Genomic DNA, 23,613 nt, shown 5'->3' with positions numbered 1-23,613 from the left:
TACACTATTGGAGGTTCCCTCATTGATTCCGTTGATTCTGTTAGGGATTTAGGTTTATTAATAGAACCTAATCTCAAGTTCACTAGACACATTAATCGGGCTGTTGCTCTCGCCTTACTCCGTTCAAAACAACTACTGAAATCTTTCAAATCCAACTCTCCCCAATTTTATATCTTCCTATTCAAAACTTATGTACTCCCTCTAGTTGAATACTGCTCCGTCGTTTATTCGCCTCCCTCATCATCTAAACTAGCCCACAAGCTCGAAACTCCTCTCAGATTCTTTTCGCGGAAAATTCTTCAACGCTGTAACACACCTTATTGTTCCTACTCGGATCGCCTCTCCCAACTTGACCTCTTTTCTATGCGCCACCGTAGGCTCAAAGCGCAACTACTTCTCTTATACAATCTTATAATCGGCGCCTCATATTTTCCTAGTCTTGAGACCCATGTCAGGTTAAGTTCCTCCTCCCGTCGCCCAATGTCTCTTATCTGTATAAATCCTAATTGCTCTAATTTTTTCTCAACTGTAATACCTATTTGGAATGCCTTAACTATTAATGTTCCCCATTTCCTTTGCCCATCGGAATTCAACTCTCTTCTTGTAAATAATATTGCACGATTCTGATTTTTTTTTCTTTCTTTATTCTCCCTCCCCCTTGCCCAACACCTATTTTATAATTCCTTATTCCCGGTTTCCTTTCTCAGGTTTAGTCTCGTGAGGGACTGTACCTGACCTCCAGTGACATTTTCTGTATATTTAAATAGTTAAATAAAATATCAAATATCAACACGTTGTGACGTGAGCACGGTATGTGGGCTTTGAGCACCGAGATACATGTGATCTCTTTTCTTTGCAACAATTCTATTTTTGTTACAGAGGATCGAGATAATGACGAGTACAAAGGATTGGATTAGTGTATTGAAGCACTTCATTTTTTCTGGGATACTTCTGTGATTGTTGAGAATTTATTAATAGTTCTGACTTGTGAAGTGGTTCGAACATCAACACAACATAGATCAAGGGAAATTTTCACAAAAAATAGCCAAAAATTATAGGCTGGAGATGATCAAAGAATAACAGAATTTTTGGTTCAGTAATCACTCAAAAGTTCTTCCACCAAAGAAATGAAATATCCCAGTTTCAAATTCACGATTTGATACAGAAAACAGCTAGGCGATGTTAACGTGTATGTATTGAATGTGTGAAATTTAACAACAGATAATCAAACTGCCATTGATTTGAACTTGGTCAGCATCTCGCTGTTTGTACCTTTTTTATTGATTGTTCAACCGTGAGCGGTGGTTTGCATAGTTCCAACAAATATGCAAATTGAAAAACATGAAAGACTGTTTTTTTTCTGGTTTTTTCAGTCTAAAACAAGGTCTTAGGTTCTATTATCCAAAGATTTGAATTGAAATTACTTGGAGCACACATTTTTTTGTTCCACCAACACGAAAATCGTCAATGCGTGAAGCCTAGGTGTCCTCAAAAGCTACACGGAGACGGGAGGTTAGAATGAAAAATCTTAAGCATGTTTATCAACCGGTCGGTAGTTTACATCACTTTTTCTGACGTTGAATTGATATACACATCAAAACTGTTACCCAGTCGTCGGTGGCTGACCGCTCGCTCCTAGTTTCGCCCGTGGACAAGATGGTGATGAACACGTTGTGACGTGAGCACGGTATGTGGGCTTCGAGCACCGTGATACATGTGATCTCTTTTGCTCAAAACAATTCTATTTTTGTTACAGAGGATCGAGATAATGACGAGTACAAAGGATTGGATTAGTATATTGAAGCACTTCATTCTTTCTGGAATATTTCGTGTGATTGTTGAGAATTTATTAATAGTTCTGACTTGTGAAGTGGTTCGAACATCAACATCAAGAGATCAAGGGAACAGTCAGCCAGATTTCAATATATTTTACGGAATCCAAAGTATTCGAAGCTTCACTTTTCCGAAAACATCGATTTTGGGAGTGGCGCAAATTTGTGACGTGCACTGTATTCTAGAAACTTCATATTTTTGAGATAATTGATTCAAGAGGAATTAGTCACTCACAGTTCCAGAAATTCTTGATATGTTTAGATGTTCAGTTTTTCGTAAAACTCAATAATATCACATCAGATTTCGCTGTTTCCGGGTTTCTCCGATCAAACTTCCAGTCCAAAAAATGAAAGAATTCACGCCATTTGCAAGTTCTGGTTTGTTTCTTCCATAAATATTGCTCTTTCACTTTTCCAAATGTTCACAAAAACCTGCCAAAAATTATAGGCTGGAGATGATCAAAGAATAACAGAATTTTTGGTTCTGGGATCACTCAAAAGTTCTTCCACCAAAGAAATGAAACATCCCAGTTTCAAATTCACGATTTGATACAGAAAACAGCTAGGCGATGTTAACGTGTATGTATTGAATGTGTGAAACTTAACAACAGATAATCAAACTGCCATTGATTTGAACTTGGTCAGCATCTTGCTGGTTGTACCTTTTTTATTGAATTTGTTCAACCGTGAGCGGTGGTTTGCACAGTTCCAAAAAATATGCAAATTGAAAGACATGAAAGACATCTGGAGGATTTGTTCTGGGTTTTTCCAGTCTAAAACAAGGTCTTAGGTGCCATTATTCAAAGATTTGAATTGAAATTACTTGGAGCACACATTTTTTTGTTCCACCAACGCGAAAATCGTCAATGCGTGAAGCCTAGGTGTCCTCAAAAGCTACACGGAGACGGGAGGTTAGAATGGAAGATCTTAAGCATGTTTATCAACCGGTCGGTAGTTTACATCACTTTTTCTAACGTTGAATTGATATACACATCAAAACTGTTACCCAGTCGTCGGTGGCTGACCGCTTGCTCCTAGTTTCGCCCGTGGACAAGATGGTGGGCATGTTATAGATAGAATACGGTAGAGCGCCGCTGTAAATCGAAATTCCGCAAGATACAATTTAGAGTATATTCAAAATAGCGCGAGTCTTGCGCGTCTGTAAAAAATTTGGAAGTTTTTTATTGTGATAAATGCACCCGTTTTCTTTTTCAATCTAATTTAGTTCACGGGGGACCTGTATTTGCCGAGCATTTTTTTATTACAACTGCGCCCCACCTCAAACGACAAAGTATCGGCGAGACGTGTTTGGAGGATGTTCTTCAAGTCAGAAACGGATTTTCGCAGGTGTTTGTCAACAGACGCAGCAGATCAAAAAATCAGCCCCTGGTATACAAAAAAGGTCAACTGGGTTCAGAGTTATCCGTTCACACTATTTATAGGACATATTTCTATGAAGTTGCCGATAGCATCATCACATATAACGTTCCAACTTGTCACAGCTGGTTATCGAACTGTCAATTAGCGGGAAGGTCACAAGGACAATAAATGACAAACAGACATCTCCCATAATACCATATCGATTAATTACTCACAGTTGAGTCGGTCGCATACATTCTCTACTGTCCCTTTTCACTCTTCATTCGACAAAAAAAAAACATTTTTTGATAGTATTTCATATTGAAATAAATTGCTTAGTTTTCTCTAGATATTTGTACTTTCATACTCACTTTTCGGGTCGCATGGATGTTCCGAACGTGCCTCGGCGTTACTAAGAACTGATCATCTTCCCAACGAGTTTTCATTCAACAAAAAAACATTTGTTGATACTATTTCATATTGAAATAAATCGTTTAGCTTCTTCTAGATATGTGTACTTTCATACTCACTTTTCGGGTCGTATGGATGTTCCGAACGTGCCTCGGCGTTACTAAGAACTGATCATCTTCCCAACGAGTTTTCTATCAACAAAAAAACATTTGTTGATACTATTTCATATTGAAATAAATCGTTTAGTTTCTTCTAGATATTTGTACTTTCATACTCACTTTTCGGGTCGTATGGATGTTCCGAACGTGCCTCGGCGTTACTAAGAACTGATCATATTCCCAACGAGTTTTCATTCAACAAAAAACATTTGTTGATACTATTTCATATTGAAATAAATTGCTTAGTTTTCTCTAGATATTTGTACTTTCATACTCACTTTTCGGGTCGTATGGATGTTCCGAACGTGCCTCGGCGTTACTAAGAACTGATCATCTTCCCAACGAGTTTTCATTCAACAAAAAAAATTTGTTGATACTATTTCATATATTGAAATAAATTGCTTAGTTTTCTCTAGATATTTGTACTTTCATACTCACTTTTCGGGTCGTATGGATGTTCCGAACGTGCCTCGGCGTTACTAAGAACTGATCATATTCCCAACGAGTTTTCATTCAACAAAAAACATTTGTTGATACTATTTCATATTGAAATAAATCGTTTAGTTTCTTCTAGATATTTGTACTTTCATACTCACTTTTCGGGTCGTTTGGATGTTCCGAACGTGCCTCGGCGTTACTAAGAACTGATCATCTTCCCAACGAGTTTTCATTCAACAAAAAAACATTTGTTGATACTATTTCATATTGAAATAAATCGTTCAGTTTCTTCTAGATATTTGTACTTTCATATTCACTTTTCGGGTCGTTTGGATGTTCCGAACGTGCCTCGGCGTTACTAAGAACTGATCATCTTCCCAACGAGTTTTCATTCAACAAAAAAACATTTGTTGATACTATTTCATATTGAAATAAATCGTTTAGTTTCTTCTAGATATTTGTACTTTCATACTCACTTTTCGGGTCGTATGGATGTTCCGAACGTGCCTCGGCGTTACTAAGAACTGATCATCTTCCCAACGAGTTTTCATTCAACAAAAATACATTTGTTGATACTATTTCATATTGAAATAAATCGTTTAGTTTCTTCTAGATATTTGTACTTTCATACTCACTTTTCGGGTCGTTTGGATGTTCCGAACGTGCCTCGGCGTTACTAAGAACTGATCATCTTCCCAACGAGTTTTCTATCAACAAAAAAACATTTGTTGATACTATTTCATATTGAAATAAATCGTTTAGTTTCCTGTAGATATTTGTACCTTCATACTCACTTTTCGGGTCGTATGGATGTTCCGAACGTGCCTCGGCGTTACTAAGAACTGATTATCTTCCCAACGAGTTTTCATTCAACAAAAAAACATTTGTTGATACTATTTCATATTGAAATAAATTGCTTAGTTTTCTCTAGATATTTGTACTTTCATACTCACTTTTCGGGTCGTATGGATGTTCCGAACGTGCCTCGGCGTTACTAAGAACTGATCATATTCCCAACGAGTTTTCATTCAACAAAAAAACATTTGTTGATACTATTTCATATTGAAATATATCGTTTAGTTTCCTCTAGATATTTGTACTTTCATACTCACTTTTCGAAATGAGCGAAACGAATTAAAGTTTGGTTGGCATAAACGTATTGAATCCCACGAAATAGTAAAAGAGGTAAGGTGTATCACTCTTGGTACCATAACAACTGTCAATTTCATGCTTTAGATAGCCGATGATGATCAAGAGAAAAACAATCGCAGGGTTCTGAAAAGAGGCAACCACAATACCCACTTCTTCTGGACTTAACAATTCGATCATAATCGATTAGATAAAAACATCTGGATCAATTATTCTGCAGGTCATTTTTCTTTAAATATTGTTCAGCTTCATAATATCTCCCCGTTGGTAGTTTTCATTTTTCCGGAATCAGTGGAATTCATTGAATTCAATGGCCATCATTAGTGGTTTCCACCCGAATCAAGCATCTAACAGTATTCACAGAGTTCTTGCACCAATATGATGCGCCATCTTGCCAAACCTCTGGTTTCAAAGCGTTAGTCTCTCTCCGTTTTCGAACTTTTGATAATTCTTTTTTGTTCCCACTACATCAAAAACCACAATAATCAAATTCATCTCTCTCAAGACTCCTCCTCGTCCTGTGAGACCGTCCTAATTCAATTTGTAGCCCGTATAAAACGCCGGCCGCTTCCTCTATCCTCTATCATTCTCCTCTGGAAAATGGATAGTTTCTTCCCGATTTTTCTGGTTTTCCTCCTCGTTCAATTCTCCAGTGGTTACCCAAAAATGGAGCACCAGATGATGATGATTCCGACGACTGATTACATCCATTTCACTGGACTTGTCACCTGCAAATACCACCATGCACCCGCTATTCAATCGATTGTGTTGTGGGAGCACAATATGTGAGTGACGTTTCAGAACTGGGACATTTTGGAACTTTTAAAGACATCTGGCAACCGGTTTTAGATATTTTATAGCAGAAAAATTTCAAAACGTCCCTGATTCTTTACAAAACCTCATTTCCATTTTCAGTCTTACTAAAGAGTTCCTCCTCCCTCAAGAACTAAACCTGGACCAAACGATGTATCCCTACAAATACGATATAAAGGCGACAGCGTTTGGAGATTATCCTACTGTAAGTGGTTTCAAAACAGGTGGTGGTTTCAAAACGTTCCAATTCTTTAGTTTGACTACGAGTTCTACGTCAACATTGTTCACAACTGCTCCCGTTGGATGAAATCGAAGGTTCAGCAGGTTTCGTTTCCAAGATTCGATACTGTAGGCAACATCACTTGCAACAAGAATATTCAACTTGATTGAATAACTTGATAATTTGGAATAAATAAAGCATTTGTTGGGACTTTTTTTCGATGGAAGTTTTAAGGAAACATTGGGAGGAGAGCAGAGTTCCGCAATATAATCCTGAAATTCTCCTTTTCAAAGTTGTCATGGAAAACCTTTACATTGTTGATAATGCAATTTTCCATCTTTTGTGCACTAGTGCTTTGTTTTTAATCGAAAACCCTAGTAACTTTTTGCAATCCCCGGTTAACTCAGGCCAGGCCCCTTCTAAAAAACAAAAACAATTAATTTTGATGTCAATGTGTTATTCAAAATTTTCTGATTTCTTGTTTTCTTCATTGCGTTGTAATTTAATTTTCGAATAGGTTTTATTTATCTCTATCTGCAACACTTTGCAGCAAAATAAAAGCCAAGGTACTTTTTCTACTATCACTGTTTCAAAAACCATACAAATTCCCGTCGGAGTACTGTATATTTCAGGATCCACTTCTCGACTTGACGTTATGGCAACGTGATCCTTTATGAGACGCTGAAACAGTGGCTCACTCCGTTTTTAAGATGTTCTTTTCTTCAGTGTTGCATGTTTTCTAATGTTTTTGTGATAAACTGCTGTGAAGAACATTTTAAAACAGACAGAACTATAAGAATAGAAGCAGCGCTGAATGTCGTAATGAGGTCAAAACTACAGTACCACTCGGTTGACGTTATTTTTTGACCTTGCTTAAAAGTCTATTGCAGTTTTTGGATTAGCTGTAGCTAACTCACTATGTCGAGCTGCTCCTTGTTGAATTCCAGTGGTCCTTGATTTGATATTTTATTACATTGATAAAAATTGAAGTTCTTTCAAAAAATCACATTCTCAGATAGCATTAGAACACCACTGATCAAAATCGTATAGTTCTCATGCTCAGTTGAGAAACAGTCCTTTGTCGGCTACTCGTTCTCAAACAGAAAATGAGAAACTGTCCATATTCCCGACTCGATACCACATAAATAGGAAGCTCTTTCAGTGAAAAGTATCATTCATCGTCTTGAAACCGGATCAAGAATGCGCTTCACTCTTCTTGCTCTATTCCTCTTCATGGCATTCTTTGCCGAAATCGATGGCTGCTTCTCACAGGTCTGCAAGTTGCCATGGGAACGTTATATTGGCAACGACGACAGCAGCCCTTACTTCCGCGGACGTACACTTCCTAACTACACAGTTGGAAACTCCTCCAGTGAGGAGTACGGCCCTAATCCGAAGAATGACAACAGTGATGATCCTTTGTGAACAGCAACGTCTCAAAAACTGAAGAGATTTTTAAACAGTTTAACTCAATGAATAAAGTATTTTCAAAGCAAGAGTTTTGTTGCAATGTGTTCAGATGTCAATTTCCATCCACTATTTGATGGTATCAGTTGATCCTGACGGTGTTATCGAAGTAGATGTTCCAATAATGAATCCAATGGTACCGAATAAAAATCTTGGAGCAGTTGATGTAAAAATGAATTCAGTTCCTCCAGAGTAACTTGATGTATGGACTATGGTAGTGGCGATTCCAGGTATTTGGAAAATGTTTGGGGATCTCAAGCAAACTGTTGTCCTGGGCTGGTTGTCGAAATGAGGCAAGCATGCTTGTTGCGGAAGTTCCTGGTGTGCTTGAGCCTGCAACGGAAAGCAAACTACCTGTGGCCAGTGAAGACACTATTGGATTCAGTGGAATTTCCAGTAGTTGATGACTCTAAAGTTTCCGTGGAAGAACTCGAACTCGTCAGAGCAAATTGCAATTTTGAGAGTGAGTGTTGGGCAGACTTCACTCATTTTTTAACAAAATATTGCTTTTGAAAAGTTAGAGTAAAAGTGTTTACATTCATGCATACTGACTTTTTGATTGAAATTAAATTTTAGTCAGAAACTTTACATTTTTCAAAAAAAAAATCCAAAAAAATTCAAAACTTTTAATTTTTTCGGCCCGGCTCGTGACTGAGATTCTCACATATGTGTTATATAATCCTATAGGATATGAAAAAGTATTTCTGTCTTTTCGATCAGCCTGTCCTCTCACATCGAAAACGTATACACAGCTAATACACACGTTCTCAGGGGTCTCCTTGCAGGTCACCACACCAAATTCACACTGTCACCACACACGTTTTGCTCTCCGTCTAATAAACATTCATGTAATCTACTTTCTCATTAAATTCGATATTGTTTGAACAAGACAATGATATTAAAAAAAATTTATTGATGTTGGCGAAAACAATAAAACCTTAGAATTTCACATTAAAGAAAAAACAATCAGATAGTTATCATTTGTTCATTGAGTCATACGCTTCTTGTGCTCTGCCAAAACAGTCAAAAGCTTCTCCTCTCTCACAATAACTCGGATTAGAAGATCCTCCAGGTTTGCAATTCGTTTCATGCTTCCTTCCAGCTTCTCTCTTTCTTTCTGCAATTTGGATTATTAAAGACAAAGTATTATGATGGAAAACTTACCTTAGTATGTTTCAAGACTTGATACGAGATGAAGGCGTCGTAGTAGGTGGTGAGCATGTTGATATATCCTTGCAAGGAAACAGTTTTCGCTCTCTGAAATCAATTTGTAAGAGATTATTTTTTGAAATGAACAACTCACCGGGTGGATCAACAAAGTTTCCAAAGATCTTTTCTTTCCATAAACATCACGGAGTTCTTCATCCGATAAGAGAAGTTTACTTTCCGAATCCCTAGTTTCAGAGATCTCTTCAACGGAAATCTCTTCTTCTTCTTCGATAATTGTAAGAGTAGACATTATTATTGAATATGAGGGTTCACTCAATAAGGGTACAGAGAGTATGAGTAGTGAAGACGCAAGTGGAGTGAATGGAGGTTTTCCAATCAATGCATCCTGTTTATTGTCTTTTTTCCCAGGAGCAGAGTTAATGAAAACAGTAACGTGAAATTGCGCGGTCTACCTCCCATCTGTCCATGTCTCTTCACCGCTTGTAGTATCTGTTTTATGACTCAATAATGCCAAGAGGTTATACAAATACAGAATAATGAATTGTTAAGGAAGATATGCTGATGACCTAAATTTTGAAAAAAATATATAAATTGAAGTTTAATAATTATTGATTTAACGTAAAACCTGTAATAGAGGCGCACCTGTTTGCAGCGGTATATCTCAGTTCCCTGAAGAAATATCAAAAAGTTGCTAACTGACGAAATATTTCTTCATATTCGTAGAATAATACTTCTATTGAATTTTTAGCTTTAAAGACAGCCGAGATACGATGCTCCAAGCTCTTTTTTGCGAGTGCACCTCTACTACAGGTTTTACGGTGTTCGATTTTTGTTGTAACATAATAAAGAGTTAATAATGCTGAAAAATGGAGCACTTGAAAAATTCTAAATTTGAGTTCTAAATTATCACTGTAAATATAATTATTTCTTTGTTCGGACCTTGCCTAAAAAGTAGGCAATCAAGGTACATATCTCAACAATCTATCAATTTTTCCGTTGGAGAGGCTCAATCTGAGTGAGAAATCACTTTACTGCATATGGTCAACTGCAAAAATGAAAATCTGTTTTTGGTCATTCCAGAAAAGCGTCAGAAGTTTCGAATTTCTTAATCAGTACTACGGAAATCAAATTCTAGATCACGTTTTGAAGTTACATTTTTTTGAAACCATTATTTTGATTCCATTCAACTTACAGTATTTACTTTTTCTAGTTGAGAAGCAATTCGAGGTTCCCCACTGGTATATGTGAGTTTTTCTAGTTGAAATTATGTTGTTCATTATAGTTTATTTATTTTTTTCAGTTGGTGATGTCACTTGTTCCTTTTCTCATACACTTTGTTTGTCTTTTTTGTAAGCAGAGTGTCCCAACACGGGCACTCAAATAAATCAAATGATGTACGTTTCCATATTCGAATACGAGAAAACAACAACTGTTGCTTGGATACAATGCGAGAGCATTCCCCCACACAGCCCTTTCCTGCTTTTCTTTTCATTTTACATTTGGCTTTTCATCCAGCTTGCCTCCTTTCGAAACATGTCTTCCCAATCGAGCTACCAACCAATTTTGGATAAGGTCCACACAACTCAACCGGAATTGAAAGATTATGTGTGAGTGATTACAAGTTGTAGTGGTTTAAAGAATAGCTTTAGTTTCATAGAAGAGTTTTACCTTTTCAGTCATAGGAAAAAATGATAACTTACATGAGAAACTAAACACACCGAGGCATGAAACAACATGTGCATGGAAAACGGATACATTTTTCTTATGAGGGAGAAATTTGAGTTTGGAGCAACGGGAAGGTAAATTTAGTTTCAAATTTGTTCGGCATTTTGGATGGAGAATAGACGGGTTCTAGTGGAAAGTAGTGATTTACAATAGCGCGAGGGGCTCCGATTGATCGATTTCAAATTTTAGGATTCTTAATAACAGAAATTTTCAGCTATCTCCCAGCTCCACTGGAGCCGGAGCTAGTACCGGAGAAACGTTGCTTCTTCTGCCAACCAATCTGCAGCGTCTTCTCCGTCTGTGCCTACTTTGCTCAGATCTGCTGCACCATCTGCGATTGCAAAGAGGTCGACGAGGATCTCGACGATTTTGATTTCTAATTTTTTTTGAAAACTGAATAAAGATGTCAGACTTGTAAATATCGAGTTGTTTCTAAAACCACAACATTTCCCGCTGTAAAACGATGTTATTCTGCGTTTTGCAGCATTTTCTTAGTATGAGCATATATATATATACATAGGCAGTGAGTTGAACCAAACGAGCTTGAGAACCAGATGAAAGCGCCACCACTACAATTTAGATACGGCTGCCGTCGAGGAGATAAGATAAAAGAAAGGACGCATATGTGTTTTGATCAGGTTGACAAGCATACAGGCAAAAAAAGAAAGGTGTTTTGTTTTGACGCATTTCCCACTTTTGCAGGCGGAAACCACGAGCCTTTTTCGAGGGGTTCAAATGTTTTTTGGGACGTCTGAACGTTTAAAAGAAGGTTTTAATTTTTGGAAAAAAATTGGGCTTGAAAAGACGTGTAAGTGTTTTAACTGATTTTTTGGAACGTGTGAGTTTTTAAAGACATCTGAACTGGAATAGAGCCAAAGGACGCATATGTGTTTTCATCAGGCTGACAAGACTACATTCAAAATAAGGAAGGTATTTCGTTGTGGCGCAGTTTTTTGCAGGCGGAAACCCAGAACCTAGAAAAACGAAGAAGCTGGAAGTATATACATATCATATGATAAATATAACAAACTAGAAAGTCATAACGAAAATATTTGAAATTCGAGTTGTACAAATATACATATAAACAGAAAATACGAGGTAATAAACATTTTTTTTCATCTATACTTTTGAAAACTAAAGTTCAAAAAGTCAAGGAAGACTCAGTGTTCTACAAACTACCATACGTTTTAAACCCAGTTTTTTCTTTGAAAAAACACCATTCACACTTCTTTTTTAGTGTAATTATAGTGCAGTGTTCCTTTTCAATCGGATCCCCTATCACCATTGTGAATCCTCTTCTTGAACTCGTCTACTTTCCATTCAAAATGTCGAATTCAAATTCGACACCTTAATCCACCTCCCAGCTGCTCCAAACTCGAAATTCTGCCTCATGAGCCAAATTCATCCGTTACCCACGCACCTGTTGTCTCATGCCTTAGTGTGTTTATATTATGGAGACGCCCACTGAGCAAAAACGTGCTTCTCACCAAGTTATCATTGTAGTGGCGTATTCTTCGCCTAGTGGACGAGTATTGCTTTTAAGACTAGCTATACAACTATATCATTCGTTTTTCTGTTGTTTTTCGAGTACTTGCTACTAAAAATGGTAAGTTAGTTGAGTGATACTGAGATTTTGTCAATTAATGTAAATTTTCCAGACATTGAAGACTAAATATGAAGTCGGAATGGAAGTTATCGCGAAATCAGCAAGAAATGGCATGTGTGAAGCAACAATAGTGGAAATCCACGGCTCTTCCCGTATAAAAGTTAGTTGATTTTGGTGTTATCTCTTTTATAAAAAAATTATTTAGTTCATACGACAAGGGCCACCGTTCACACCAAGATACGAAATTGTTTCAAAACCTCATAGCTTCTACCCAACACAGGTTTTTTTTTCAAATTCAAACTCGGATAACTTATCCTGAAAGATCTTTCTCAGGTGGTACGAATTGACTGTGAAAAGTGCAAAGTTGCCGAAATCGAAGACCTAGAGACTAAGTTTGTTGTTAGTGAGTAGAAGCTTCTCTTTTTTCCTGAACACTCAAAAATAAAAAATTCAGAATTCCCGGATGAGATAAGAAAAGTATCAGCCAGGGAAATGTCGCTCCGGAAACCAACAATCAGAAACGAAAAGAAAGAGAGAAAAGCAGCCGAAAGAAGGTGAGAAAGGAAAAATTAACTCTTTTTTGTTGGAATCATCACTACTCATTCCAGTGCACGTGCTGCAAGAAGAAATCTTCAGGATCTCCAGAAAAACTTGTGATTTATGTTTTTCCACTACTCGATTACTTTTTTCATACGACCGTGAACAGATTAACCTGAACCCAACCTTATGATAAAGATCTCAATAAACTCTATAATATACCAATAGTTTGTTTATTTTCATTTTTTTGTAGGCTGCGAAGACGCGCATCGCAAAAAATACATATAAACACACACAACACAAAACGTCTCCTATCACGTTTTCTTTGCTTATCAACCCGCGTAATAACATAATGCGAAATGAGGGGAAAGGGCAGTATGAGACAACGCAAAATTGTGCAAGCTCCCATGTGAACTCCACTGCGCCGAGACTATTAATTGTCAATCCCATGGTATTAAATGATTGCAAAAAAAATGGCTCTAATTTCTACTCAACCATTAACTCGGCACATTTCTTACAACTGCGCTCCACCGAAGTTCCTTTGAAAAATGTCTCTGTTTCTCTGAGACTCTCAATTTTGTAAAAACATTTCAATCAAGACTACAGTGCCCAGAAAAATAAAGGATACAAATAATAAATTGACAGAGTTGGCTTTGATGTCCTCCTCTGTCATAGATGGAGCCGAATTCCGTATAGTGAGTTTCTCAATTCTCCAGTACTAGTCACCAAAATTTCTTTCAATTTCAGCACGTTTTTTTGCAGAATTGTTTTTATAGTTTCAACTGTAATAGAAAATTTCAGAAATGGTTTGTAAACTTTATATGTTTCCCTTCCCAAAGAAATAAAACGACAATAAAACAAAAAGGAACATTTATAATTGAGTATTGCCACTCCACTATTCTATCGTTTCATTCGTTCCGTTTTCTTGGCGTTTCCTTCTTCAGAAAATTTTTGAAAATGGACAACAATGGTCTCTCTTCTGATGTAAATGTTGCACCTTTTGCACCGAATATTCCTAGTGAACCGCCGAACGGCCTTAGTGCAGAGGGAAGACTATTCAATGCACCGGCTGTAAGTATTTTTCATAGAAAATAGAAATAAATTTAACAATTTCAACCTACCGATCATTATTGCAGGAACCACATCCATATGTTCGTCAAATGGGACCCCCCTCAGGAATCGAACGTTTTCCTCCACCGACGTATCCAACTTTCGTCAATCCTCAGGTGATTAATTTCCGGGAATCTTTCTCTTTAACATTCATATTTATTTTTAGATGATCTTCGCTTCCAAAAAGGATCGTTCAAAATGGCTTTACGAGTTTGCTGAACGACTGGACGGAACAGAAAAGAGGACGGCAGAAAAACAAAATATAATCAAACTTCTAGAAAAAGAGAGTACGGAGCAGGACATCACATTTACAAAACTTTGTGAGGAATACAGAATAATGCAAAGAAAAAATGAAGAGATCAAGAGAGAACAAGCAGATTGCCCTGACTTCAACCAAATTGAGGCTGAAGCGGGAAACGTAAGATTTAAAATTTTCAAGCCATCGCATATATAAATTTTATTAAGGACACCGAAGATGGTCTCATGTTACACCGCGAGATGACAGTATGTTTTTTTTGTCTTCTAGATTTAATAAATACCTTTATTCTTTGTTGCAGGAGTTTCTCGTGGAGCAGGAAGTTGCTGATAAAATCACTATTCATCATCGAATAAAAACTGTGTTCGACAAGCAGATTGAGACCTCATGTCCATCCGTACCCGAGGTTTGCAAAATTATCAAAATTTAGAGAATATATTGCTTTCCAGGCGACGCAGTTAACCCCAAATGAGGAAATTCCGGACGATCGTCACCCTCTCCTTGCATACTGTGAAAATAATGAAGTCTTTTTAAATGAGACAATTGCTCATTTTGAAAAGGGTCTCCTCGAAAGAAGGGAAAGACTTACAAAATTGATGATCGATTTCTCCCAACTCGAATTGGACACAAAGCAAAGAGCTGCTCACTTGAACTACAACAGAAACATTGCGCGTGCTCGTCAGGTAATTTATTTTGTTTTGCATTTCCAAAAATTACTTTTTCAGGGATTAAAGAGAAAATTGCAGCCAGATGCTTAACTAAATTTTTTTGTACTGCGTTACTTACGAGATAATAAAAATATTTGGTTAAAACTGTTCTTTTTTAATATAAATCAGGTTCAATAACAACGGCCTGTCTTTTCAAACTTTCTCAGATCTCCTGAACAAGTTCGCAGCGGAAATTGTTGGTTTTATGACAACGTTTTGGCCGGTAACTGTTTCCTAAACATAGAATTCTGGAGATAACCTCTCCCAATCCCAGGCGAACATGTACAATCAACAATTTGTGATAGAATAAGAGATATTAGCCGTGTTTGTTACTTTTTATAACATTCTGATTAACACTTTATGTTACTTATTTTTAAAAAAAACTGGTTGTCTACAATGCCTAGTGTTCACAATTGGAGAGCTCTATACAAAGCTTCTAACACTCGAGGAAGATTTATAAAGTACTGCCAATTGATTCATAACTTTGTGAATATGAACATAATAAAATATTGATTCTGCTGTAAACTTCTGCTTGAAAATAGAGGTAAACCTTCGTCTGGTTCTAGTATCATTACTTTATCAATTTCTCATACACTCATACTTTTAATTATTGTATCTCTGATCGCCCTGTCGTTTCGAATAAGCAAAAACTGAATTCTTTGAAAAACATCTTACACCTCGTCCATTTTCATTGCAATTGTTTTTCTTGTATTTTTCACTGTTTTAGTAATTTTTCTAATATAAATATTGTTTTTTATTTCATCAACTTTGGATTTGGAGCCTTTTCTACCGTTTTCCATAGACATTATTTGTGATATTTGCAAGCGATAACGGGAAACGCGTCAAGGGCTTGGTTGACGTGCTTGTTGCAACGCTGGCGCTTTAATTGATTTCGCTTTTTTTAAATGAATTTTCTTCATGCTTTTTATTGCTTTTACTCATTCATTTCCACTTTTCTTAGACAGAAAACATTTGCAAAGTGCTTAACAATAAAATTTCAGTACAGTTATGGTATAAAACATTTAATTTCAGACCCTGCGATGCCTCCAACGACAACAATACATCTGATAAGAGGAAAACGAACAAATACACTACTTTTGTTGTTTCACCGGTCAATTTTTCTTTTAATTTGTTCAGTTTCTTGAAACCTTCTCCGTGGGCATGAAATGTCTTACAGAATTATTCGGAAACGCTCCAAACAGATCGGAAAACAAAAAATCAATGAATTCGTAAAATATGCGGATATTCAGGCAGAATAACATAAAGAGTGAGTTTTTGTGATTAATAGCAAGATCAAGCGAGGGAAGATACGATAAGCTGACAAAAACTGTGATTGGCAGCTCATGAAATTGAAGCTCTCATAAAACATGGTTACGTTCATCAACTAAATCATTTTTTGTTTCAGAAAGCAGCACCAGATCTGTCGAAGTTCGGAGAAACTAATTATAAAAAAAATCTAATTATTAAATTATTAAAAACGTGACGCCAGTAAGGAATATCAAGTTCTCGAATCAGCTTCAGTTTGCCGAACGATCGGAAATCCGTAACGGCTCTCCTGGATTGTCGTTTTCGATGTTGTTAGAGTTGATTTACTTGATATGAGCAACAATCGATGACTGTTGTGATAAGTAAACGGGAAAGCAGAGAATTCACCATAGATGTACGTGGCGAAGCATCCGTCATTATTCCATCCCTTCAGAGAGCAAAAACTACAATCACATGAGGACTCCCAAGCCAAAACTAAGAACGCGATAGAATAGTATTGTATGAACACTGGAATGGACAGAGCGAAAACGGCTTTTCGAAACATTGCAGTGCTGCTCCGTGACCTGAAAATCGGAAATTCAGTTCCAACGTGAGTACTTCCTTCATTTTTCTCTACGATAAAGCTAAAAATTTGAAGAACTCGTTAAAACTTTCGTGATTTTCAGAACATGGATACCAGAAAGCGGCTAACCAAAGGTTTCCTGGCATGGCAACGATCTCAATAGGATTACTTTGTTTGGCCAACAATTTACGAAGAAGCTGTGTCAAAAATTGCGGCAAATTGAATCAGTATGTGAACAAGAAGTTGTAAAAACTAGCAGTGCCACTCGCAATCAAGACCTACCAGAAAAGATAGCGGTGCTGCTACGTGACCAGCGAAATCGTGTTAAAAGTGAGTTTTTCATCTATTTTCTTGTACCATGTAGCTAAAACTTTGAGGCGTTCAGAAACATTTTTGTCATTTTCAGATTATGAATGCCAACAATCGATTCACTAAAATGACAACTGGTCCATTATTATCCCTTCATGTGCTGCCAAAATTAGAAGCTGCTTAAGCGAGAAAACACAACAGAACAGATTGATTCAAAGTGTGTGAAGACAAATCATATGAGCAAATTTTATCTGACGACCGCAAAATGGTTTCATGTCACAGTTTGTTTTTCTCGAAGGGATTCCAAGATACTGGCCAATCTGAAAAGGCCCGATGATGAACGCCAGAAAAAAAATGCAATTCAACAGCCATGAGGGTGGAGTTTTGTCATTCGGTGTCAATCAAAAAGCTAATCACTCCATTGATACGAAAATGACAATTGATTGACAATGGTAATGGAATTTCATCACAGTGGCTCTCAATCGCAGCGCTATTCAGAGGAAGATGCGGTGAAACTATTGGATGGTAATTTTTATCTTAGTTTGTTCTGAATCTATAACCAACTCCCGTGGGCAGTATGTTTCTTTTCAGACCCGTCTTGCTGGCGTTTCCAGTGACAACTACGACCAACGAAGTACTGCTCGAGCAGCCGAAAGTGGCTTTGACAATGGAGATAAAGAGAAGCAACCCACATCTGTCATCTGAACAAAACATCACTTCACTTCAGTACTCACTAGCTTAACCTTTTATTTAATTGAATAGATAAACTTATTTTAATTTTTTAGCAATCACGTAATGGTTGATCGAGAATGAGAACAAAAAGTGAGATAGATTACGAAACAACAAGAAAGAAACCAAATGAAATTAGAATTTCGGGATTCAAAATAAGTGCAATAAGACAAGAAAATGAGAGAGGGAGAAAGCCAAAATAATCTATACTGGAAAGCAAAAAAAATGAAATTTCCATCAAAACAAAAACATTTAAAACAAATCAGAGCCTTTCTTGCTTTTCGGTGGCGGTGCATACGATTCATCGGGGTTTCAATCAGAATCTATCTCATCAGAGGAGACTTCAACATCCGACTCGATCGAGCTGGCATCTGAGTCGGTTTCGCCATCTTTCAGCGAATCACCGAATGGGTCCGAGTGATTGGCCACCAAGCGGCGCATGCTCACTTTCTGGTAGTGTGGCTACAAAAAACTCATTGACTCAAAAAATTTAGTTAAACACATACCAAACTGTACGGATCGCACCCGGGACGAAAGTTTTGACCTGCTGTTCTCATTTTTTCAAGATGCTGGATAGCTCGGCAGCTAGAATTCTTGACTTTCTTTTCCTCTACATTCAGTTCCCGTGTCTTCTCCGTTTTCATGCACTTATTGAGATTGTCGTAGACGTGGAGCCAGAAATTGAAGATAGCGGATGAAGAGATGTATTCCGCTTGAGTCATACACGATTGTCTGAAAAAAAACTTATTTTTCTTAAATAAGGCCACTTTTTATTTCAAATCAGAAAAACCGCAAATTCTCACCTTCCGGAGTTGTTTGACCACTGAATACGATATTCTTGTTTTCTTGTCGCTTCTTCATACCGGAAGTGTGACAAACGTTCCACTTGCCCAAAACTGAGGACGCCGTTCAAACCAAATTTGGCGAACTCTTCCTCACTTTTTGGATGTTCTCCAAACGGATCATCATGTTTATTTTGGAGACGATACAAAGTGATTTTTTGATGCAGAGGCTGAAACAATATGAATTAAGCAGAGCATTCAGTTTTTTTCCAGAAAAAAAAGCACTTACCAATGCAAAACTCTCCACACCAACGTCGAACGGTGTTCCAGCTTGCTGGAGTTTATGCAAATTTTGCATAGCAAGGCAAGCAATCATTTTCTTTTTATTTTCAGTCTCATTCAGTGGTCTCGTCTCCTCAATCTTTTTCATTTCTTGCAGGATGAATCGTGTGTTTATCCAGTAGTAATATATTGCGGATGATGCAATATTACTGGAGCGTTCAATCGTAGATTCTCTGAGAATTTTTTTTTAATCACTTAAAATAAAAGTAATGTACTCACTCTTTCGAATAACCTTTCCAGAAAACACGGTACTCTTGTCTGCGGGTTTTCTCATTGTAAGTGAAGTCACTAAGACCCTCAACGTTGTAGCTCTGTGGTCCGAGGTTAGAAACCGCCATTGATTCTGAAAATAAGGTTTATTTTTATGATAAAAGTTAGGAAGCACTGAAGGAAAGAAATTGAGAAGAGAGAAGCGTATTCAAAAGAAAAATGTGTGCCACTATCAGGCGGGCACTTTCTAAAGGAACTGAGAAGTTGGGGGATTGTCTGTCTGACTTCAATGTCTGTTTTACTTTGAGGTCATAAACCAAAGTAGTAATACTACGAAATTATACTTTTATAGAAAAACAGAGGGAAATTTGAATGAAGAAGGAATGAATGGATGCATGTTTTTGTTACGTACATCAACTTGTGAGAGTAGTTCAGTGTATTATGATAATGATAAATTTTAATATGACATGTGTCTTCTTACCTTGTCACTGTGGCTAGAAATTTTTCTCAAAATACAAAAAAAACGAACAGTTTTTCTATATTAATCAACAAACAAAGATTATCACAAACTAATGTCATTTAAACAAAACAGGTTTGATAAAAATAGATCTTTTTTCCAATTTCTATTATTCGCGTAAAGCGAAAAGCGCTCTCATAAGCATACCGACAATCGAGCAATAACTCAATCGGGGGTTGTAAATCATACCTAAATGTCATTGTCCTAGACACCGCCACAACATGCAATGTACCGATGGGAGGAGAGACCCAGAGAGAGTTTCGAAACAAAAAGAAGGGGACGGTCACAAGGCACCCAACCAAGAAGTGTGTATCTTAGAAGTCGAGCGTATTAACATGACATTAGGACTTGCTGGGAAATTACGGTGCTCTATGGGAAAAAAACTAGACCGGTAGCTGGCTTTATTTCAGTGATAGAAAAATTGTGTACAGTAAGAGAAATACAAATTCACGGTTTTTAAACCGTTTTGTTTCAATCTGGCAAAAACTTCAATAGAATATGAATCTGTAAAACTATATATTAAGAGAACTCATATCAGACAATATCTAATATTACAGGGTGCGGCATAAATAGTGATACACGCAAAAAACGTTATAACTTTTTTCAAAAACATCCAAACATCTTTTCCTTTTGCAAAAAAATTATTTATTCACTACAGAAAAGATATTCAATAATGATTTTCAATCCGCCTTCCTTTCTCCTGAATTACAGCTCTCGATCTCTTTGGGTAGATACGACCTAGGCACGGAAGTAGTTGACGACTTCAGCGTCCCAGTACTTATACAGAAAACAATTCAGAGAATTCGAACCAAAATTTTTTTGTTAAGAAACTCTCTGGCTCTGATATCCCTAATTTGAAAATTTGATAAAATCGCGTTTTGGCGAGATAGGCACCCATTTCGACATTCAGGTGAACTCTTGAAAATCGTCTCTGAATGACTGTTAGGTAGTTTTGGTGCGGTGGACAGGCGCTTTGACTTTCTAGAATGCCCAAAAATGATTTTCAAGATGAAAAGTGACCAAACAATAAATTCCAACCGTGAAATAGGGTTTCGGACTAATTTTGGTTCCTAGATGGACCAAAATGTAAAAAGTGTAGCTGAACGGGTAGGTTCCGACTAAAACCGGGACTGAATGTTGGTCTCCAGTCTCATCGAGAAAATTCGTGTTTTATCAAAATGTCCATAAGTGTTTTGCTATATTCGTTTTGTTTTTAATGTTCTGGACGGTTTTTATGGCCAGTTACTTTCATGAGTAAACACTGGAATCAAATTAATAATTTTGTGCGTGCCAAGGAGGAGCTCATGAGCTATCAGCGTTCATAAAATCCTGAGTTTTTGAACTAGGACAGTGATTTTTTCGGAATACAATGAGAAAATATTCAGCTTTAATTTCATATCTTATTGAACTATTATTGTTTAAATTTCAAAGCCGTAGCCCACTTTTCTCACGCTCCGGTCCAAATTAGACCTGATCCTCTGTTTGCCGAAATATGTCCAGGGCGGAGCAGGAGCAAATACTGTAAATATATTTTTCAAGTAGGTCTTGAATATGACAATACATTCCCTACTTTTTATTTTTCTAAAGACCTGCATTTGCGGCACTCTCACCTACTTGAAACTCACAAAAAATCATTTCACACACACTGATACAGTCGATAATGGAGCTGGCTGGAGAAAAAATGTTGCCACCAGCGTAAAATTGAAAATTACAATCTGTTACTTCGAGAACTTAAGAACTACATAAAAACTGATAACATAACATATATTTGGATGCGCCTGGAGTTATGTGCCTGAACCAGAGCTGGCCCAAACATTTGTATCACTATTTATGCCGCACCCTGTAATGAAGTTCCATTATCATTTTCAGATTTTCTAGTCCACACGGTCTGCAACTCCGTTTCTGTTTTTTGCTTGTTACCATTGATCCTTTCCCAAAAATCTTTCCATTTCATATCAAACATCGACATAGACTATTGTATCGATACCGACAATGATTTCTGGCTTTTGGCTGTCTGCATGCAGCTCCCATCATTTGCATGTCTGTCTAGAGACTCGAATCGAATGGGAACGAAGTTTGATCGTTTTTCGAAACGGTTTTGTGGTAGTGCTTCGCCCATCTTATGACCTGTTCGGTCGAATCATTTTTCATAGTTTATTCTCGTCGTCTTACAAGTCTTGAAAGTTGATATGGATGATACATTCGAACGAAGTTTAACATTGAGGTATGCAAGTTCAGATTTGTTAACTATAGTCTAGTATCATGACACCTTGCAGCTTTTACCCGATTTTGACACGCAATGAGTTCTCTCATGAAATGGTTCGTGGAATGGCTGTTGGTGGAACTACGGGATGTATCACCCAATGTCTCACATTCCCTGCTGAGTTTGTGAAAACAAAAATGCAACTGGATGGGAAAATGGATGCACCGAGATATCAAGGAAATTGGGATTGTGTCAAACAAATCACTAGAAAGAATGGAGTATATGGCTTATACAAAGGATTACCAATTGCTCTTAGTGGTAAACTGGCGGCAGTCTCTTGCAGGTAACATCCAGATATACGTACAGTACAGGTCAGTTGAATATTTTCAGATTTGGAGCAGCTGAGTATCTCAAGAGCAAAACAGTAGGTGAAACTGGAGTCCTCTCTACCCAGCAGAAAGTGATCTGTGGTTTTGGCGCAGGGATTGCAGAGGCTGTCTTTGCTGTCACTCCTTTTGAAACAATAAAAGTGAAATACATTCAAGCACAAGGTTCGGAAGAACAATCGAAGCCGTGTGGTATTATTCAAGAAACCAAGAATATTCTGAAAAAGGAAGGAGCACATGGTATCTATCAAGGAGTGACCGCTACAGTCTTAAAACTTGGAGTGGATCAGATGATCAAGTTTGTTATCATGGATTTGCTCAAGGATTTCTACAAAAATAGAAACGACACAAAAGAGGTTCCACTACTAATTCTTGCAATGACTGGAGTGACTGCTGCCAGCGTGGCAGTGTTTATGAGCACCCCACTAGATGTGGTTAAAACTCGTATGCAAAGTTTCCAAGGGAGGGACTTCAAAAACTTTGTACATTGTGTCAAGACCATCTGGAAAGAAGAAAAGTTAATGGGGTTTGTTGTGAAGTCTCAAAAAACTTTCTGTATTTATTATTATCTTGCAGGTTCTACAAAGGCACACTCCCACGCTTGTCGAGAGGGTGCGTTGATCTCGCGCTGACACAAGTGTTGTATGGGATGCTATCTGAGCAATACAACCGTCTTTCGAATAGGGATTGATCATGAAATCCGCACCGATGTTTTTTTTAATTTGATTTGTTGGTTATCTTAACTGACGTATGTATATTGTACTCAAACTTCTCACAATTTGTTTTCAGTGTTGGGAATATATATTGGTATTCAAATATCCTTGTTTACATTAAGAAAACTGCTTGTCACCATACTAACAAGAGAAACCTTGGAAGACGAGCCGTTCAAACGGTCTATAAATTTGGAAATAGGCACCTTTGACTGCGGGAAATCCATTTCTGTCATCTAAAAAACAGGCTAAATATGTTCCATATGGTTAGGCTTTTCACATGGACTCCGAATCGGCAAATGGAATACGCAGGATGCTCTTATTTTTTCACGTACAAGCACTGGTGAACCGCTGAAAGCACATAAGGAAGCGCGCGGCGGCGTATATACCGCCGATTTAGAATTCCATGTGAAACAGCCTAATCGGTCGAAAAGTTTGAGAGCTCATAACTCAGCTCGCAGAGACATTTAGCTGGTTTTGACTGCAAAAATGGACTACACGTAGTCGAACGTACTTGTAACCAAATTTATAGATCGTTTGAGGGTCGCGTCTCCAAATACTTCCTTTGTAAGAAAACAGTTGGAAAAACAAACACAATGCTAACAAGTCTGAAATCGTTATTCAGTATTTCAAACAGAG

The 23,613-nt window shown here is 37.3% G+C and overlaps 9 protein-coding genes across 9 annotated transcripts; 6 read left to right on the top strand and 3 right to left on the bottom strand.

The window, feature by feature from the left end:
- Positions 1–6,013: 6,013 nt before the first annotated feature.
- Positions 6,014–6,550, top strand: GCK72_025844 (uncharacterized protein; the record flags this gene model as incomplete). Its single annotated transcript, XM_003105579.2, has 3 exons — positions 6,014–6,132; positions 6,263–6,365; positions 6,416–6,550. 3 exons carry the CDS (start codon positions 6,014–6,016, stop codon positions 6,548–6,550), a joined length of 357 nt encoding a protein of 118 aa, XP_003105627.2.
- Positions 6,551–7,580: 1,030 nt separating this feature from the next.
- Positions 7,581–7,805, top strand: GCK72_025843 (uncharacterized protein; the record flags this gene model as incomplete). Its single annotated transcript, XM_053736511.1, has 1 exon — positions 7,581–7,805. One exon carries the CDS (start codon positions 7,581–7,583, stop codon positions 7,803–7,805), a length of 225 nt encoding a protein of 74 aa, XP_053580077.1.
- Positions 7,806–8,832: 1,027 nt separating this feature from the next.
- GCK72_025842 (uncharacterized protein) lies at positions 8,833–9,306 on the bottom strand (the record flags this gene model as incomplete). Its single annotated transcript, XM_003105595.2, has 3 exons — positions 8,833–8,964; positions 9,012–9,104; positions 9,151–9,306. The coding sequence occupies 3 exons, from the start codon at positions 9,304–9,306 to the stop codon at positions 8,833–8,835; spliced, it is 381 nt and encodes a 126-aa protein (XP_003105643.2).
- Positions 9,307–10,550: 1,244 nt separating this feature from the next.
- Positions 10,551–11,122, top strand: GCK72_025841 (uncharacterized protein; the record flags this gene model as incomplete). The annotated part of the gene is made up of 2 exons (XM_003105601.2): positions 10,551–10,624; positions 10,957–11,122. The coding sequence occupies 2 exons, from the start codon at positions 10,551–10,553 to the stop codon at positions 11,120–11,122; spliced, it is 240 nt and encodes a 79-aa protein (XP_003105649.2).
- A 1,305-nt stretch (positions 11,123–12,427) lies between these two features.
- Positions 12,428–13,005, top strand: GCK72_025840 (uncharacterized protein; the record flags this gene model as incomplete). Its single annotated transcript, XM_053736510.1, has 5 exons — positions 12,428–12,508; positions 12,554–12,628; positions 12,682–12,751; positions 12,803–12,902; positions 12,957–13,005. 5 exons carry the CDS (start codon positions 12,428–12,430, stop codon positions 13,003–13,005), a joined length of 375 nt encoding a protein of 124 aa, XP_053580076.1.
- Positions 13,006–13,842: 837 nt separating this feature from the next.
- GCK72_025839 (uncharacterized protein) lies at positions 13,843–15,009 on the top strand (the record flags this gene model as incomplete). The annotated part of the gene is made up of 7 exons (XM_053736509.1): positions 13,843–13,956; positions 14,022–14,111; positions 14,162–14,413; positions 14,461–14,499; positions 14,553–14,657; positions 14,701–14,934; positions 14,977–15,009. 7 exons carry the CDS (start codon positions 13,843–13,845, stop codon positions 15,007–15,009), a joined length of 867 nt encoding a protein of 288 aa, XP_053580075.1.
- Positions 15,010–16,456: 1,447 nt separating this feature from the next.
- GCK72_025838 (uncharacterized protein) lies at positions 16,457–16,768 on the bottom strand (the record flags this gene model as incomplete). The annotated part of the gene is made up of 1 exon (XM_053736508.1): positions 16,457–16,768. One exon carries the CDS (start codon positions 16,766–16,768, stop codon positions 16,457–16,459), a length of 312 nt encoding a protein of 103 aa, XP_053580074.1.
- Positions 16,769–18,136: 1,368 nt separating this feature from the next.
- On the bottom strand, positions 18,137–19,286 carry GCK72_025837 (uncharacterized protein; the record flags this gene model as incomplete). Its single annotated transcript, XM_003105489.2, has 5 exons — positions 18,137–18,286; positions 18,331–18,556; positions 18,628–18,836; positions 18,896–19,121; positions 19,168–19,286. The coding sequence occupies 5 exons, from the start codon at positions 19,284–19,286 to the stop codon at positions 18,137–18,139; spliced, it is 930 nt and encodes a 309-aa protein (XP_003105537.2).
- Positions 19,287–21,864: 2,578 nt separating this feature from the next.
- Positions 21,865–22,955, top strand: GCK72_025836 (uncharacterized protein; the record flags this gene model as incomplete). Its single annotated transcript, XM_003105543.2, has 4 exons — positions 21,865–21,899; positions 21,952–22,221; positions 22,269–22,790; positions 22,841–22,955. 4 exons carry the CDS (start codon positions 21,865–21,867, stop codon positions 22,953–22,955), a joined length of 942 nt encoding a protein of 313 aa, XP_003105591.2.
- Positions 22,956–23,613: the final 658 nt, after the last annotated feature.

Source organism: Caenorhabditis remanei, chromosome X, assembly GCF_010183535.1.
Source record: "Caenorhabditis remanei strain PX506 chromosome X, whole genome shotgun sequence".
Lineage (NCBI taxonomy): Eukaryota > Metazoa > Nematoda > Chromadorea > Rhabditida > Rhabditidae > Caenorhabditis > Caenorhabditis remanei.
The sequence above is the reverse complement of the archived record's forward strand: the minus strand, read 5'-3'. Positions and strand labels throughout refer to the sequence as shown.